The 18720-nt window shown below is 47.6% G+C and overlaps 1 protein-coding gene across 10 annotated transcripts in view; it reads right to left on the bottom strand.

Moving 5' to 3' along the window:
* Positions 1 to 2532: 2532 nt before the first annotated feature.
* TRPV1 (transient receptor potential cation channel subfamily V member 1) overlaps positions 2533 to 18720 on the bottom strand; it is a 33300-nt gene continuing 17112 nt past the window's right edge. For 6 of the 10 annotated variants that reach the window (XM_073797617.1, XM_019926885.3, XM_019926883.3 and 3 more), the window contains 7 exons: positions 17946 to 18016; positions 14728 to 14893; positions 14242 to 14308; positions 11012 to 11334; positions 9979 to 10106; positions 9254 to 9369; positions 2533 to 3462 (listed from right to left, as the gene is read on the bottom strand). In XM_073797617.1, coding sequence (XP_073653718.1) covers positions 3290 to 3462; positions 9254 to 9369; positions 9979 to 10106; positions 11012 to 11334; positions 14242 to 14308; positions 14728 to 14893; positions 17946 to 18016 — 1044 coding nt within the window. In that variant the 3' untranslated portion in view covers positions 2533 to 3289. Of the gene's footprint in view, positions 3463 to 3489; positions 8992 to 9253; positions 9370 to 9978; positions 10334 to 11011; positions 11335 to 14241; positions 14309 to 14727; positions 14894 to 17945; positions 18017 to 18720 lie in introns of those variants that run through there. The other 4 variants (XR_002174741.3, XM_019926882.3, XM_073797618.1 and 1 more) reach the window with 4 other exon arrangements.

Raw genomic sequence — 18720 nt, 5'->3', positions numbered from 1 at the left:
AGGCTTCAGGTGTGGGTGAAGTAGGGGGCTGCTTTTGCAGTTTAAGTCAAAGGAGCTTCAAAGTTCCTAAGCGCACATCGCAATCTCATCACTGCCTGAAACTCCATTAAAGCCAGGTGTTGGACCAAACACAGTCCGCCCTCTATTGGCTCCATTAATTGCCCCTCCTGACTCAGCCCCTCACCCCTCCCTGCTTGCTTTGGGCTGACTGCCTCTGAGCCCTAAGGGTGAGGCTCTTGCCCAATCTTGGCATCTGTATTTTGCCTTGTGTTAGCACATTTTCTCAATAGCCAGGCTGGCTAAGAAGGCCTCTGTTTCCCACCCAAAGGTACACAGTGTGCCCAGCAAGGAGAAAAGGGAGCCCCCTCTGCTGTGTGTGGAGCAGGGGCTGGTCTGCATTCAGTCCTATTGAATCCAACACATCATGAGAGCCTACAGTGGGAGGCCAGGCAGGGAAGCCAGGGGCCAGCATGGGGTTCCGAACCGGGGAAAGTGGTCTCTACCCTCAAGGAGCTGTGAGCCACGCGGCAGCCAGGCTCGGGCAGGAACTGTAACCCCACGGGACAGGTTACAAGGACAGAGAGGACTCAAGCCGCCCAGGAGGAGGAAGTGCTTCTAATGGGAGGTGGGGGAGGGGTTCAGAGAAGGGCATTTGGGTTGGACTTGGGAGGAAGGAGGACAGTCTACACGGGGAGAGCCACGGAGCAGGCACTCAGAGGCAAGAGACACAGGCACGTTCAAGCTGTGGTGACGATCTTGGGCAACATCTAAACTCAAGTCCGGCTGCAGCCAACTGAGTGGCCCCAGGCCACTGAGTCAGCCCTGACCCCTTAGGGGGGACACACCAGGCAAGTGTTGAGAAGACCCCCCCCCAACACACACACCTCCCAAGCCCTGCAGACATCAGGCCCGAGATGCAGGCCCACAGGTACCCCCTCCTCCAGGAAGGAGAAGGGAGAAGGGAGAGGAGGGGTCTCGGGGGAGGGGGTGCAGCCAGGGAGGGGCCGATCTCTTGACCTGCTCTAGAAAATGCCCCACTTGGTGCAGTGAGCAAGGAGGGGGGACCGGGAGCCAGGCAGAGCTCCATCAGCAGCCTCAGGCCTGAGCAGACCCACCCAATGGTCAGCAGCGGGTCCGTCTGCATCCCAGTGGCCACAGCTGTCCCTGGTTTAGCAGAGCTGAGCAGCCCGCCCATCAGGGATTCTGGGTGGTGACTCATGCTGCCTCCGAGTGATGGAGAGTGGAGGACATGGGAACTGAGAGAGATCAAGAGACAGCGACAGATAAAAAAGACCAAGCTAGTTGCAGGTGTGTCCTCCTTTAAACAACCCGGGTTTACACAAAGGTTGTAATCATTCATTTTACAAAAGAACACCCACAAGATTCCTTCCAGCGCTGAGTTTGGAGGTTTGATCCAATTTGCAGACATTTGAAAATATCTAATGTCTGCACATTTTCTGAGGAAGGCCTACGGGTAAAGTAAGGAGTCCCAAACCCAAACAGGAAGCAGAAGCCCGCACGTCTCCCTTCCAACCCTGGGCTGGGCTGTCATGCCCCAGCCCGTTCTCTGCCATGCAACCTGGCACCACAGTCAAGTTCTGGCTTTGGAGTCACATTTGCCTGGGGTCGGACCCAGGCATTGCTGTTTCCTCGCTGTGTAAACTTACTAACTGTTCCAGTCTCAGTTTTCTCATCTATAAAATGGAGCTAATAATAGCTCTTCATGGGCGATTAGGAGGCTTACAGGATAATGAACATGGAGCACATCACATAAACACTCCCTTCGTTCTAGCCGTCGGTGTCCTTCTGCTATGCTCATTTGCCATGGTCTGGCCATGGCTCACTACACGCCTGGCCGCTTCGTCAACCAGACTCAGGATCCTCTGCTGGGCTTGTGTGTGGAGGTAGACGTGCTGCTGGAGAACTTGGAGGAGGGGGTCCCAGTGTTCCCTCCGGATAGACTTCTCACAGAAGGGCTGAAGCCCGGCCGCAGCTAATGTCATCCTTCATCTTGGGAATCAACATCCAACAATTTCACGACTAGGCAGCTCATTCCACACGCCACAGACATAACAAAACCCGCCAGTGTTTGGGACAGAGGGCTTTTCTAAATCATTCTTTCTTACATTCTAGTCCGTAAAGCAGGGATCCTCAAACTTTTCCATAAAGGGCCAGAAAGGAAATATTTTAGGCTTTGCAAGCTATTCAGTCTCTTGCAACTGCTCAGCTCTGTGTTGTAGCATGAAAGCTGCCAGAGACGGTACAGAAATGAAAGGTTGCCTTGTGTTCTAATAAAAGTTTGTTAACCGAAACAGGTGGCGGGCCAGACTTGGTCCCTGGCCCACAGTTTGCTAACTATTGTAGGTGTATGCATGCAGGAGTGCCCTCACACATGGGTAACAACTAAAGCATGACCAGAGGCTCCTAGCCATACAAGGTGGTACACACACGCACACACACACGCATGTGCACACACAGAACACACGGAGCCAATGAGCTACGCCGGCTCAATGACTGACATGGAGTTCACACTTGATATGACAGATGTATTTATTTCTGTACTTATCTGATGGACGGCAGGATGGGTAGAGGTGGAAGTAGGTATCCCTGTAGGCGAGCAGGATTATGGCCACTACAGAGGGAAGATCATTAAAAAAATTCTTGCCACGTGGCTTTGGGACATGGTTCTGTACTTTCATTTGAACAGCGATAGAGCTAATATTTTTGGAACTGGGATGGATCACACAGAAGGAGGGAGTCACTCCGGAAACACCTGATTCTGACAGAGCTGGGAATGGGGCCAGGTTCCCCCACCTTCTCGGAGGAGCAAACATCGTCACCCCCAGACCACTCTGGACAGGGGAGATATTAAGGACAAAATAGACAAGGGCTTCGGCATTCTATCTCAAAGAAGTGTTTTGTTCTAAAAGGTGTTTCCCTGGGCATCGGTGCCTTTCACTCCCAGGAATATAAAATCAAAGGAATCGCGTACATGCCCGTGGCGATTTCTCATTCGCCATGTTTGATAAAGTCAGTAAAAACTGGAAAGCGATATCCTTTTGTGTTAGGAGAGTCAGCTGGGGACAGTGAGGGTGGCGTGACTAGCTCTACCCACGCACCCAGCAATGCCTCGTGCAGCTTGTTCCGTGCGGTCTAGGAAAGGGCCTGCGAGGAGGGTGCTGGTAGGGCCAGGCTGCTGAGGCATCACTGGTGGCCCCTACACACCCTCTTACCGGAGACAGTGGGCTTTCCTAAGGCCCACAGGGTTGAGAGCACCCTGTGTGGTCCCTCACTTCTCCCCTAAAGCAGCAGAATCCTTGATGATATCGGCATCTTCTGGCTTGAGGGACCCTGCAAAGTGCTTCAGATGAACTTCCTCAGGCTGGGCAGCGTGTCTTTCTCGAGTACTTGCATCTCTTAAGAGGGGAACCAGGGCAAAGTTCTTCCAGTTCCTCCCTGCAGCTGAAAGATGAAACACTATTACTGCTTTGGAAGCAGCAAAACGATACCAAACAGTCGTTTGCTGGCCTTACCACCCTCCAGATAAAAGGGGGCACAAGCACATCGGTGCTTCCGGAACACAGGGATCAGTGCCATTTCCTCTTTCCTCACCTGATCGAGGAGGCTCATCTGCTCTGGCAGCTCCTAAATTCTCCTCCTCGACCCCACCCTGACTTGCTTGTGGCCTCAGGATTTTCCGGTGCTGCTTTCAGCCTCAGTTTCCTCCCTGCCCACGTGGGAGGGAGAGCAATGCTGGGGCTGCCCTGGGAGCGGCTCCACACCAGGTCAGCTGCAGGGTGATGAACCCCAGCCAAAGAATGAGGATTTGGGGTTCAGGCCCCACCAGGGAATAGCAGATTGGGAACAATGCCAAGGGAACCATGGTGACACTGGGCCTTGAAGTGGGCTCTCATGTGTGGCCTGAAATCCAAGGAAGCCCCTGAGGAGGACCCACTGTCACCCCCCAGAGCGATCTCCAGCCCCTCCCTCCCCCCAGCAACCTCAGAGAAGTGACAGCCAAGAGGAACAGCTGTACGTGCTCTCCTTCTGCTTGCCTCTGGCTGGCCATCTTGGGTCTGATCTTTCTAGAAAACCAGCCTAAATTCACACCTTTGGCCCTCAGGCCACAATTCAGGCTCCTCTGTTGGTGTCCTGCACTGGTCACATCCCAAAGGCATCAGGAATGTGGGAGGCTGGGCCCATTGTGACCTCCCAGCTGAATTCTCCAGGCCTCGGGTTTCCCCTGGGCCCGCAGGCTGACACTGGCCTGCCCCCGTTCACCACAGCCTGATACAAGCACCAGGAGGATGTTTCAGGGAAGGCATAGAAGCAGGAAGCCTCCACGGGGAGACAGGCCAGGTGCTCACTGAAGATACCATCTTCTGGCTGGATGGATGGTGGGGATACCCCTCCTCAGAGACCGCTTGGCCCAGCTCCAGTCCCTGGGCCCTCAAAGCAGGCATGGGGCTCCCAGTGCCTGCTTCCCACAGTCCTGATACGAAGACCCCCTCACGTGCTCTCCCTAGCTCAGCTACTGACCACTTTCCTCCCTGCCCTTTCTCTCTTGCGCTCCCTCATGCCTTCCCAATCACTAGTGCTATGTGGGTGGGGAGAGTTCCCTGTTACCTGAATAATCTGATTATTCATTATGGGAGTTTCCACTGTTACGAGGTTGTATAGGAAAGCAAAATCCTCAGGAAATACTCCCTACTTAAGCATAGGTGTGAAACCAGGGATCCTCTAACCATCTCCTAGCCCCTCCCCAAGTAACATGAGTGTGTGTGTATCCCTGTCACTGGATCAATGTCTTTATTAATAGCATAGTGAACGTGCGATGCCTCAAACAGCCAACAATGTCATGCAAACACAGTGCAAATCAACTGCAAAGTGAAACAGCAGATCTTGTAAAAAGGTGTGTGGTTTCATGAAATCAATGAGGGCAACGTTGGAAAACTACTCGAATCCCTTGCAAAGCCATCTTTGAACGGCTCTGTGGTGAAGCTGGACCAGTTAACAACCGAAAAAGAGATAATAAGTGTTATGACATGACACGGGGAGCGCTTCTAATGAAACTTGTGGGGAGAGTATAGGACTGCAGAAGGCCCTTGGGAACACTGATGAAGCCCTTGAGTAGTTTTCCAAAAGTAAGCCTCTTAATAAAATAGATTTCCACTTCCAGCTCTGATGGAGTATCTAGTACTGGGCTAGCCATCCTGCTATAAACAATCATAAAACTGGACAAAATACATGCAGCAAATGTCTTCAGGCATAAGACAACAGACTGAGAAGCTGCAATTGCTGAGAGAAGTGAGATTCACAGGGTGAGCCCTGTGATCGCCCTAACGTATTGCTTAGGGACAAGTTCTCAGACTACAGTGCAGCGAGCTGGAGTCTAAGCAGAGTGTAGCAGTGCCTCTGAGCTCAGGAAGAAGGGAGCAGCCGAAGTGGCCGTGCCTCTGAGCAGCCGAAGCAGCTAGAATCTGTGGGACAGGGTGCAGGAGACGAGGAAGAAGGGAGCTGTAGGGGTAGAGGTCCAGAAGTCTTTGGGGTGGGGTCCCCCCAAGTCCTTGGCTCACAGTTGGGCTGTACTTGCACAGGCTTCTCAGACAGCGGATGCTATGGGGTTGAAAGTGGGACAGAGACACCAGAAGTTGAGCCGTACTGAGGGATATTGGAGATCCAGCCCCGCCAGTGGAGAGACTTCCTCACCACCCTTTTTCTACTCTGAGGATCAAGCTAAAATACCAGAAATACCCTACTTACTGTACACACACTAAAGTAAGATCTACTCGAGACCCACCCTAAAAAGCCTCTAACCAAGCCCCGACAAGATCCACAGTGGAAACAGTTTGGAGGTTGAGTCCTACAAGTTTGATGGGATTGGCAAATACCTTGGAATTTCCACAGGCCTCCCACAATAAAGGTTAAAACTAAGCCTACACAAGTTCAAGGTGATTCATCAGTAACTGAACTGCCAACTAGGATAAAAATTCAATCAACTGTCTCTACAACATATTATTACGATGCCCAGTATACAATTTAAAGTTACTAGACATACAAGAAACAAAAAAATGTGACTCACAGCCAGGAAAAAAACAGTCAGTAGAAACTGACCCCAATAGAAATTCCATAACCAAGAGCCTAACGCTTGAAGTGTAATATTCACTGGACGGGCTTAATAGCAGTTTAGAGATGACTGAGGAAAGTGTCAATGAATTTGGAGACAGATCAATAGAAATTATCAAATTTGAGAAACAGAAAAAAATTGAGGAGGAATGAACAAATGAAACCCACAGGACAATATCAAATGGTCTAACATGCATGTAAAAGGAGCAGATAGGGAGACTAAAGCAAAGTGTATATAGTTTCCAAACATATTGATGTACAGATCCAAGAAGCTCAGCAAACCCCAAGCAGAATAAAACCAAAGAAAACCAAACCTAAGCATATCTTAGTCAAACTGCTGAAAAGCAAAGATGAAGAGAATGTTTTGAAAGCAGCCGGGGCTGGGGTTGGGGGCGGGGGTGGGGGGAGGGTGGGGAGACACACTACAGACAGGAGAACAGCAGTGCAAATTACGGGTGAATTTTCATCAGAAACAATGGAGGCCAGAGGACAGCAGAGAATCACAGTTTAAGTGTTAAAATTAAAAACAACAACAACAAAAAAACCCCTGTTAACCTAGAATTCTATATCCAATGAAAATATCCTTCAAACACGAAGATGAAATCAACATTTTCAGGTAAACAAAAGCTGATATAAAACTAATCTATACTGATCGAAATTAGATAGTTACCTGGGATGGGGAGGGTGGAATTGACTACAAAGGGGCATGAGGGTCTTTCTGGGATGGTGGAAATGTTCTGTATCTTGAGTGGGGTAGTGGTTGCCTGAGTGTGTACATTTGTCAAAACTTATCAAACTGTGCATTTAAAATGTGTGCATTTTATTGTATGTAAATTACATCTCAATAAAGTATACTTTTTAAAGTTTGTGAAATATAAAAAAATGAGCTTCTCTATGAAGCAATATTCAACATGCAGTGTCATGCTAACAGGCAAGTTTGCCTGAAAAATCATGCCCTTTCCCCGAGCGAGCCAAAAAAAAAAAAAAAAAAAAAAAACTATCAACACTTGATTCATTTGTTCATTTAAGAATTAGCAACATTGGGCTCCCTGGTGGCACAGTGATTAAGAATCCACCTGCCAATGCAGGGAACACAGTTTCGAGCCCTGGCCCGGGAAGATCCCACATGCCGAGGAGCAACTAAGCCCGTGCGTCACAACTATTGAGCCTGTGCTCTAGAGCCTGTGAGCCACAACTACTGAGCCTGCGTGCCTAGAGCCCGTGCTCTGCAACAAGAGAAGCCACCACAATGGGAAGCCTGTGCGCCGCAACGAAGAGTAGGCCCCGCTCGCCGCAACCAGAGAAAGCCTGTACACAGCAACCGAGACCCAACGCAGCCAAAAATAAATGAATAAAATAAATAAATTTGTTTTTAAAAATTAAAGAAAAGAATTAGCAACATCAGCAAATTGGCAAAGTAGGCCGCTCTAAACACCCATGCCTCCACAAAAACATTTTTTAAAAAGGCAGAAACTTTAGAACCAATGCAGTCAGAACTCTGTGAAACAGTCCAAGGTTTATAGCAACTTAAAAATGTTAGGGAACTAAAACTACAAAACTCTTTAAAAAAAAAACTAACAAAAACAACACAGGGGACAATCTTCCTGACATCGGATTTGACAATGATTTATTGGATATTACCCCAAAAGAATAGGCAACAATGGAAAATAATAGATAAATTGGGCTTCATCAAAATAAACGTTTTGTACATCAAAGGGCAACTCACAGAATAGGAGAAAATATTGACAAATCATATATCTGATAAAGAATTAATATCCGAAAGTTACAAAGGACTCCTATAAAAAAATTTTTTTTAATGGGCAAAGGGCTTGAATAGGCATTTCTCCAAAGAATATCTATAGATGGCAAATAAGCACATGAAAAGATGTTCAAAATCATTAGTCATTATGGAAATGTAAATCAATGAGATACTACTTCACATCTATTAGGATGGCTATAACCAAAACGAAAACAGGAAATAACAAGTGTAGGTGAGGAAATGAAACCCTGGTACGTTGCTCCTGGGAATGTAAAATGACTCAGCTGCTTTGGAAAACAATTTGGCAGCTCCTCAAAAAAGTTAAACCTAGAATTACCACATGATCCAGCAGTTCTACTACCACCCAGAAGACTGGATATTTGGAAATCAAAAAGAATCTTGTACACTAGTGTTCACAGGATTATTCACACTAGGCTAAAAGGTGGAAACAATACTAATGTCAGGGAACAGATGAATGGATAAATAAAATATGGTATATACATTCAATGGAGCATTACCGAGTCAGACACAAAAGGACAAATATTGTGCGATTCCTCTTATACGAAGTACCTAGAATAGGGAAATTCATAGAGACAGAAAGTAGAATAGAGGGGCTGGGAGGAGGGCGAAATGGAGATAACTGCTGAATGGGTACAGAGTTTCTGTTTGGAAGAATGAAAACATTTTGGAAATAGGTAAGGGTGACGCTTACACAACACTGTGGATATAATTAATGCCACCAAATTGTACGCTTTGAAAAAAATGATGGAAATGGCAAATTTCATGTTATATATATTTTACCACAACTTAAAAAAAAAAGAAAAACAGACTTAGTGCAGGGTTGTAATTATAACTCAAAATAAGACTTCAATATAAGACTAGGCTTGCCTCATTTTTAGGTAAATATCTTCCATTGGACCTTTCATTTCATGTCCACTGTTAAAATGTTTACTATTAATGATGAAAGGACTTTTTCTGGTAGTGATTTTCCACGGGGCTTCTCTGTTCAAGGTGTACATCTTCTCCTCCCACTCTTCCCTCCTCTGCCTGCCTGGATGTGTTGGGCCGGGTGAGAGTCCCTGTTTGTGTCCGTAAGCCTCACGGAGCTGAAGGCAGATGCTGGGTGTGAGGACTGGGCAGGAGGAGACAGGGCACCCACGGAGAGGCTGGACGTGGGCTGACGGCTTCCTCTGGGGCACTGACAACCAGGGGGGCGTGCAGAGCTAGCGGGCACGGGCACACGGAGCAGCGGGCTGCGCAGGCGTGCGAGAGAGCACGGGAGCGCCCATGACTATGTGGGTGGCTGACACCTGGGGCTGCTCCAGGAGTGGGGGACCCCAAGGCTTCAACTGCCCACCTTCCCCTCACCTCGGCCCGACCGCAGGGAGAAGCTCAATGTGCGTTTGATGCCCTCACAGTTGCCCGGGTCTTCATTGATGATGCCCACGTTGGTGTTCCAGGTGGTCCAGTTCACCTCGTCCACCCTGCAAGGGGAGGAGGTGAGGGAGCAGGGAGCTGGTGGTCCACGGCCAGCTTCCCCGCCCCGCAGGCCACACCCGTAGACCAGGATGGGGAGACACAGCTGGCGAGAGGAGGCGCAGAGGGGCCTGCCTTTTGGACACCACCCCTGAAGATGAGTTCTCTGACCACACTGTGGGACCCAGGAACTTTAAAGATTGGATTCCTGGTTCCGACCCTGATCGCTAGGTGACCCCTTCTGGACACCTCATTTACCAGTATTTCATGTCTGGATCCCACCATCTGGGATCTATGGTGGGGCCCCTATGCTCACAGTCAACCCCTAGGGCAGCCCCTGAACCTACAGCTGCCTTGGGAGAGTCCTTTATGTTCATGACTGGGCCCAAGAGACCCTGAGAAAGGCTTATGTTCCCACAGTTGGTTCCAGGTGGGTCCTCCATACCCATGCTAAGCCCTGGAATGGCCCCTGTACCCACAGCTGGCTCTGGGTGAATCCCAGGCCCACAGGTGAGCCCTGAGTTAGGCCTCTGTACCCACAGCTGATTCTGTTGGGTCCCAATATCCATAGCTTAGCCCCCAGGTTCCCCAAGCTTTGATTCTTGCCTGGGAATTACCTGAAACACCACCTGTAGTCGTCCTTGCCGTCAGCTGTGTACCCCACCTGCAGCAGCTTGCCTGAGCGAAAGGCCTTCCTCATACACTTAAGGAAGCTCTTCTCCGTGTCCAGGATGGTGATGGCTCTCTGCAGGACGACACAAAGGGCAGAGGGGCAGAGGGTTCATCCAGGAGCCGCCCCTGGCTGCCAGTGTCACCTGCCAAGATCAGCGTCTGCAGGGTCTCTCCCCGTCCCTGCGCCTCCGAGCCGGACCTCCAGAACCCTCTGCACCAGGCTGGTTCCCACAGCCAGGCGGGTGCACATTCCATGGATGGAGCTCAGACCTGCACAGGCGCTGCTGGTGCCTTCCGGGTCTGGGCAGGGCAACCATGAGTTGGATGGAGTGTGCCAGCCCCAGTTCCTCCCCTGAGGAGCTCACAAAGGGGCAACGTGGTATAGTGGCTAAGAGCAGAGGCTCGGGGGTGAGACTGCCTGTGCCGAGTCCTGGCTACCTTGGACACAGATACCTAACTTCTCTATGCCTCGTGCCTTCACCCAAAAACGGGGAGAGTGAGAGTGCCCTCTTGGTAGCATTACTGTAGGATTAAAGAGAGCATGTACGTAAGACACTTAGAACAGTACCTGGTGTAGAGCCAGTGCTACTTAATAACAATGATGCTTTTATCATTAGTTGGAGAGGCAGATGTAGACCAGGTGTCTCAAAGATGCAGCTCTCAGGGCCCATCCCATATTAGCTGCTTCCCGAGTCTGGTCTCTGGTGCCCACTCTAGATGGAGTTCCTCTGCGACAGGCACCCCCGTGGGGCTGAACCCTCCATCTCCTCCCCGCAGGGACTGCCCAGCCCACAGTAGACACAGAGTCTGCAAACACCCGCTGGTGACCCTGGGCAGGGACCCCTGTGGGAGGAGCCAGGGGGAGCCAACTGAGGGAGAGGCTGCTGCCTGAGCCCGTGGCCTGGCTAGGCTCTCTGCACCCTCCCCAAAGTGTGCAGGGGATCCCCTCGTGCTGCACACACCCCGCCAAGCACCCACCTGCAGCTTCCAGATGTTCTTGCTCTCCTGTGCGATCTTGTTGACCGTCTCGCCCATGAGGGCAATGAGCATGTTGAGCAGGAGGATGTACGTGAGAATCACATAGGCCAGTAACAGGATGACAAAGACAGCCTTGAAGTCATAGTTCTCCGTGAACTCCAGGTCACCCATGCCGATGGTGAACTTGAACAGCTCCAGACACGTGGAGTACAGGCTGTTGTAGGAGCTGTCAGACGGCCGGCAGCCAGGACCTCGCCACCTGTGCGATGTCAACTCAGCCGACACGGAGCCATTCTTCCCATCCTCAATCAGTGTCACCACCGCTGTAGGGCATGGGGAACATGTGGCTGGATGGAAGCCAAGACCCCAGGTTCCCCAACATGCACACCCACTACCCCCAGGATGGGTCTGCGGCAGGAGCTCTGGCCTGGCTGTGAGACACCTTTGTGTGATTTTTGTTTTTAAAAGCACTCCCTTCTTCAAAACTATCAGTTTGTCATAATATACTGTTTTATTAATAGAAAAGTTTTATCATCATCTGCTAGGGGAAAAAAATGCTAAAATAAGTATATATGCACAATGTGATACAGTCACGTGTGTGCAGTACACAAGCTGCCTAACCTTACATGTCAGCCCTGGGTCCGCATCTACTTTCTCAGTCACACCTTTGTCTGCCTGTGCCCCTTAGAGGGCAGCCCAGAGCCAGCCCATTCCAGAACCATGGGGGCTAAGCAGCTCAGATCAGAATGGCTTCTTGCTGCATTCTGTACTCTTCTTTGGGAGAGATACTCCAGAGCCTGAGAGCTTCTGTAGCAGTTGTGCCCCATGGTTACTGCATAACCCCCTTGGCCTTATCCCCTCCTGTGGCTCAGATCAAGCGCCAGAGCCCACACTAATCCCTATGAGATCCCTTCCAGTCAAAGCTGCCCATCACTCCCAGACAGGATACCACGTGAACCATGTAACAGTAGGACTCAGATGGGGATCAAAGCAGGACTCAGTTGCTAAGAAAAGGATGTGGTGTGTCAAAAGGGCACAGGAGCCAGCTGCAAGGGACCCCTAATGACTATTTCTCGGAGAATTTGAGCATGAAAAGAAATGATAATAGTAAGGAGTTATAACCCACTTAACAAAGTGAGAATCCACACACACACAAAAGAATCAAAGAGGCCCTACTGATGTAAATAAATAAATCAATGTAGGAGAATGGAAACCCCTTCCATTACGTTACTGCAGGGAAAGCTCTTCCAGACAATAGAATGCCAGCTAACAAACGTAGAAAGAATAAATTAGAAAATTATCATTTGGCAACCATCACAGGATCAGGTGATTCAGGTGGGAACCATCAGTGGATGCTAAAATCACTGGGTGAAAGTTTGTTGAGAAACAGGATATTTACAGTCTCAAAGCATCACCTCACAATTTACTTATCAATTACAAAGGGAAAGATAATAACTTGACAGCGGATAAATCTGGTAGACCTACCAAAACCAGGTAACCAAAGGTAACATCACCAGAGGGAATGTAAATTGGTGCAGCTACTATGGAAAACAGTATTGAGTTTCCTTAAAAAACTAAAAATAGAGCTACCATATGATCCAGGAATCCTACTCCTGGGCATATATCTGGAAAAAACAAAAGTTCTAACTCAAAAAGATACATGTACTCCAATGTTCATAGCATCACTATTTACAATAACCAAGACATGGAAGCAACCTAAGTGCCCACTGACAGATGAATGGATAAAGAAGATGTGGTATATATATATATACAATGGAATATTACTCAGCCATAAAAAAGAATGAAATATTGCCATTTTCAGCAACATGGATATACCTAGAGAATATCATACTAAGTGAAGTAAGTCAGACAGAGAAAGACAAATAGTATATGGTACCACTAATATGTGTAATCTAAAAATAATATTAATGAATCTATAAGCAAAACAGAAACAGACTCACAGACATAGAAAACAAAACTTACCATTATCAAAGGGGAAAGGGAAGAGGGGAGGGATAAATTAGGAGTATGGGACAAACTGCTATACATAAAATAGATAAGCAATGAGGATATACTGTATAGCATAGGGAACTATATTCAATATTTTGTAATAAACTATAATGGAAAATAACCTGAAAAAACATACATATATGTGTGTAACTGAATCACTTTGCTATACACCTGAAACTAACACAATATTGTAAATCAATTATACTTCAATTCTAAAAAAAGAACCACAAAGTTATCATCAGAAATGGGACAGACAGACATCACGGGACTCCTGATATAAGGAAGACACACATTACTTCACTGATATTCTGACCAAACATGTATACCGAAATCTAATTGTGAGGAAACATCAGACAGACACAAACTGAGAGACATTGTAAAAACTGGTCTTTACTCAATAAAAATGCTAAGATCACAAAAGAAAAGGAAAGATTGAGGAACTGCTCCCAACTGAAGGAGACCAAACAGACTTGACAAGTGAATGTAATGCGTGATCTGGGATTTTCATTTCTGTAAAAGATATTTTTAGGACAATTGGTGAAATTTGAATAAGGCTGGAAATGAGCTAATAGTCCTGTATTGATATTGATTTCCTGATTTTGATCATTATGCTGTGTTTAGGTAAGAGAATGTTCTTGTTTTTAGGAAATACACACTGAAGTATTTAGCGCTAAAGGACTGATCATGTCTGCAACTCACTCTGTTCTTTTTTTTTTTTTTTTTTTTTTTTTTTTTTTTTTTTTTTTTATTTTTTTATTTTTTTAACACTCTGTTCTTTTAAGTATGGTGTAGTGTGTGTGTGTGTGTGTGTGTGTGTGTGCGCGCGCGCGTGTGTGTGTGTGTGTGTGTAGCTGGGAGAGAAAGTGATTTTTTTAAATGTGGTAAAATTTGGGGAATCTGAGTAAAGACTATAGAGAAGTTATTTGTACTATTCTTGTGGCTTTTCTGAAATAACATCAAAATTTTTAAAAAGTTTAATTGAGCCAAAATGCAGCTATACTATAGGTAAGCAGCACTTCATACCTCTAAAATGACTTAAAATCTTTTATGAATCAATTTCTAAGTTCTCCTACTATTTCAGTGTATTCACTGTCCATCTGCTCTGTCACCTGCAGACACACACCCCGGTGGGCCTCTCCCCACCCAGCCTGGCAGGGTCCTCAGGAAGCTGAGGTCAGCGGGACCCCCTGCCCCCCACCAGCCCTGACCAAGCCCGTTACCTGTGGAAAACCCAAATAGGAAAACGAGATAAACAAACATGAAGCGACACAGGTCTCTCAGGATCATCTGCGGGAGAGAGCAGGCTTGTCAGAGGCAAATCAAGGCCCGGGAGGGGCCAAGGGAAGGGCCAGGACTGTATCGGCCTGGGGGCTCATCTTGAGCCCAAGTGGAATCAGAGGACAGACAGGTAGGTTTGGTTTGGTGGTTTTCAGCTCAGGTGTCATGAGGGAGTCACCACAGCTCCCCCCGCCCCCCGCCCATGGGCCTTTTTCTGGTGGGAGAGGGGGGCCTGGCATGTGGCAGGTCAAGTTTCAGGGGAGCCCCCCACACCTGGGTCAAGGCCAGATTGCCTCATTGTTGGGGAATTCTCTGCAAAACTGGGTCTTAAAGCAGCACCTCCCCAGACAACAACTCCCCAGACCGGGTCCCACACACTCAGGAGGTAAACGGGCTCTGCAGAGAACCGCTCCGGCACCGGCACCCACCTTCTCAATCATGACAGCATAGATGCCCATCTGCTGGAAGCCGCGGGTGTAGTAGAGCATGTTGGTCCAGCCCATGGCCAGGGAGAAAACCATGGAGGCCACGTACTCCTTGCAGTGACAGAAGTATAGCACGACGGTCCCCAGCATGAACAGCGACTGCACGAAGCTGACGGGGGAGGGACAGCAAGCCCTGTCCATGGGCACCGGGGGGCCTGCACCCTCACAGACAAGACCCCAGATGCCTGGACCTCTCCTCAGAGGCACAGCCCCAGGCCACGGGTGAGCTGGGGATGGCTGTCCTCCCTCCTTCAGCCCATGAGTCTCAGTGGGAGGAGTATCGCTCCCAAGAGGCAAAAATCGGTTCGGGGGGCAGGGGGAGGGGGTGTTGCATGTGCAAAATCTTATCCTTTTTACACACAAAACACAGATACAAATACAGTTACATAAACGCATATATAGTACATTTGCAGTAGGAGATTTCATGGGAGGGGCAATTAGGAAAAAAACTTTCTAAAAAGGCAATAATGAAAAAAGGCTGAGAAACAGGGTCCAATAGCCTCGCTGCCCAGTCCCTGGGAACAATAACCTCACAGACAACAGAGAACCTGGGAGGCCTAGGCCTCTGAGGAGGTCTAGGCTGTGCTCTCTTAAAGAACCACAGGTAGAGTCTGCTGGTCACACCCTCAAACTCAGGTGAGGAGCCAGGGAAGATGTCCTTTCACTCTTTAGTCTGGTGAGGGCTGCCCTATTCGGAGCCTTGGACAGGCTGGAGGACGTCTGGATGATCCTATGATCATTATCCTATGACGATCCTATGACAGGGTCTGCTCAGTGGTCCCTTCTTTACTTATTCGTCCCAGGTCTCCTTGTTCATCATGGCCTCCTCCCGGAAGTGCCCGCTCAACAGCTGCATTAACACAGAAGCCTGCACTGACCACCCAACCTCCCATTTGTGTGTGAGAACCCAGCAAAAAGTCACCGCTGTGCTGATGTGAGTGTCCTGAAAACTAGTGTCCTTAAACTGGCCCGTCAATTGGAGTTCTGCTGCAAAGAAAAACTATTCCTCGGCATCTGCAGACCCTTGGCCAAAATAAGAACTGACGCCAGCTGACATAAGCAAATGGAGTCCCCACCTAAGAATTCTGGAAGCTGGGACGTAGTGAACAAATGGAAACTGACCTAGCAGACCCAAGAAAGCCAAATCCATAGTGTGGAGACCTGAGAACCAACTCGTTTCATCAAGGAAACTCAAAAGGCTTTCGAGGGGAGGTGAAGAGACCTGACGTGAGTAAGAGTGGAGGTGTTGTCTCTGAAGAAGATAAAGCAGAGGGTCTTTGGACCCGGTTTCATCAGACACCCAAGAAAGCATTGGTATTTTACCCAAAACAGGAGATTGTCTGATTTCTATACAAGACATTACGTAAAGCCCTCTTCTCCACTCAGCTCTCAGGAAGCTGGCAGCTAGACTTCTTCCCTCCGGATAGGAGATTGAAAAGATCCAACAGATTGACTTTGGACATTCTCCAACAAATTGTTTATCTAGACCAGACTATAATGCAGCTAAAAATTGATAAGCACCGGGCTTCCCTGGTGGCGCAGTGGTTGACAGTCCGCCTGCCGATGCAGGGGACACGGGTTCGTGCCCCGGTCCGGGAAGATCCCACATGCCGCGGAGCGGCTGGGCCCGTGAGCCATGGCCGCTGAGCCTGCGCATCTGGAGCCTGTGCTCCGCAACAGGAGAGGCCACAACAGTGAGAGGCCCGCGTACCGCAAAAAAAAAAAAAAAAAAATGATAAGCCCCATTCACACATTAAGAGCTTCCAACCAGCTTTTCAGTCCTCCACTCTTAATCATGAGCAGACATCAAAGATTTCCAAATATTCTGAGAACGGCCTCTACATGAAAGAGAGAACTAAACAAGCAAATGGGAATCAACAACTTGGAGCAAACAAAAGCTATGCAAAAAGAAAGTAATTACCAAAAACTATCTTAATAGTCGTAGAGAGACAAAAGAAGATATTGCATCCATGAAACAAGAATAAAGTGTAATAAAAGGGAACAAATAGGAGCCTCCCTGGTGGCACAGTGGTTAAGAATCCACCTGCCAGTGCAGGGGACACAGGTTCAAGCCCTGGTCCAGGAGGATCCCACATGCCGCAGAGCAACTAGGCCCGTGCACCACAACTACTGAGTCTGCGCTCTGGAGCCTGTGAGTCACAACTGTTGAAGCCTGCACGCCTAGAGCCTGCGCTCCACAACAAGAGAAGCAACCGCAATGAGAAGCCCACGCACTGCAACAAAGAGAAACCCCGGCTCGCTACAACTAGAGAGAGCCCATGTGCAGCAACAAAGACCCAACGCAGCCAAAAATAAATAAATAAATAAACTTATAAAAAAAAAAAGGGGGGGGGAACAAATAGAATTTTTTTAAAAGAGCACTTAGGAATTAAAAACATGATATCAAAAATAATAAACTCACTAGAAAGAACGGAAATTAAAATTGATTTGAACCTCCCAGAAAGAAGAGCCAAAAATAAAGAGAACACAAGTGAAAAAATGTAAGAACTAGTTCAGGACGAAGTCAGGAGGTTCAATATACAAATCACAGGAGTTCCAGAAGAGAGATCAAGAAATAATTCAAGAAAATATACAAAAAAATAAAGGACATAAATTTAGAGATTGAAAGAGCCCACTAAGTACCCAGAATATTGGATAAAAACAAATCTGCATCAAGAAACATCAAGTTTCCAAACACTAGGAATAAACAGAAGATACTATAGGTTTAGGAAGAGAAAAACCAAAAGAGGTCTTAAAAGAGGATTCAGAATCAGAATGGCTTTGGACTTGTCGCCTTTCATATTGAAAGCAAAGAAAAAATGGAGAAATATCTTCACAGTTTTAGAAGAATTTTATAACCAACCTCGCTATCAATCAAACGTGAAGGTATAGTAGAAATATTTTCAGATGTGCCAGATTTAAAAGAAATTCCCTAGCACCTGGAACATACCTGGCACAGAGTGGACCCTCAGTATTCCTCACCCGACAAACGTTTATTGGGTGCCTTCCATCATTCATTCAACATGTTTATGAAGCCCTACTATGTGCCAGGCCCAGCGGATGTGAGAGAATGAGTGAGAATGAGCTGATTGCTGTAACCCCAGGTCTCATGCCCAAAAGATGCTATCTGCTACAGAGGCATAAGAGTCAGTATCACTTACAAAAGCATCTCACTGTAGCTGTCCACAAATAAGGTCTTCAGTGATGGCCGTCTCTGCAGGAAATATTGAATCTGCAGGTAAACAGAGTAAGATCCCAGGAAAGGTTAAATGGTGAGCGCCCAGAATGCTTCCTAAATGGAGCCACGATGGACCATGGGAGTGCATCAAAGCAAAGATAATGAAGACAGTGAAACAGGATGGGTCAGGCTAATGGGGTAATGTTATGTACTCGGTCAGGAAGATTTTTTTAAAATAGAGTGGAATTACAGCTATACCTAGAAGCAAAGATGGGAAGGAAAACCACCAAAATGTTATTAATTGCTGTGCTTGTGATGGAATTGGGTGATTTTTTTTCCTTCTTTTTAATTTGTACTTTTTCTTCCTAATTTTCTTAAAGAAGTTTGAATTACAGTAAAAATTCTTTAACCATCCTCCACCGAACTAACTCCCCAGGATAAACCAGTGCTCTCCACCCCCCGAAAACATTCTGGCTGATGCCCACGGTGCATGCTCCCCTCCAGGACACCCACACCCGCCTTGCCCTCCCAATGGTTAATCCTGTTTGCCAATAATGCTTTTTGCCCACTGCACTTGCTACTGCAGCTTTGTACTTTACTAAAATATAAACTAGGAGGGTGAAAATAAACAGAAACAGTTGTTTCTGTGAAGACAGAGTCCAGTGATTTGGAAAGACTCCTTAAAGGTGAGTTACTGAAAAAAAAAAAAAAAGAGGTGTAGCTTAGATCAAAAAGATTAAGGGGCGGCTTCCCTGGTG

This window comes from Tursiops truncatus, chromosome 20, assembly GCF_011762595.2.
Source record: "Tursiops truncatus isolate mTurTru1 chromosome 20, mTurTru1.mat.Y, whole genome shotgun sequence".
Classification (NCBI taxonomy): domain Eukaryota; kingdom Metazoa; phylum Chordata; class Mammalia; order Artiodactyla; family Delphinidae; genus Tursiops; species Tursiops truncatus.
The sequence above is the reverse complement of the archived record's forward strand: the minus strand, read 5'-3'. Positions and strand labels throughout refer to the sequence as shown.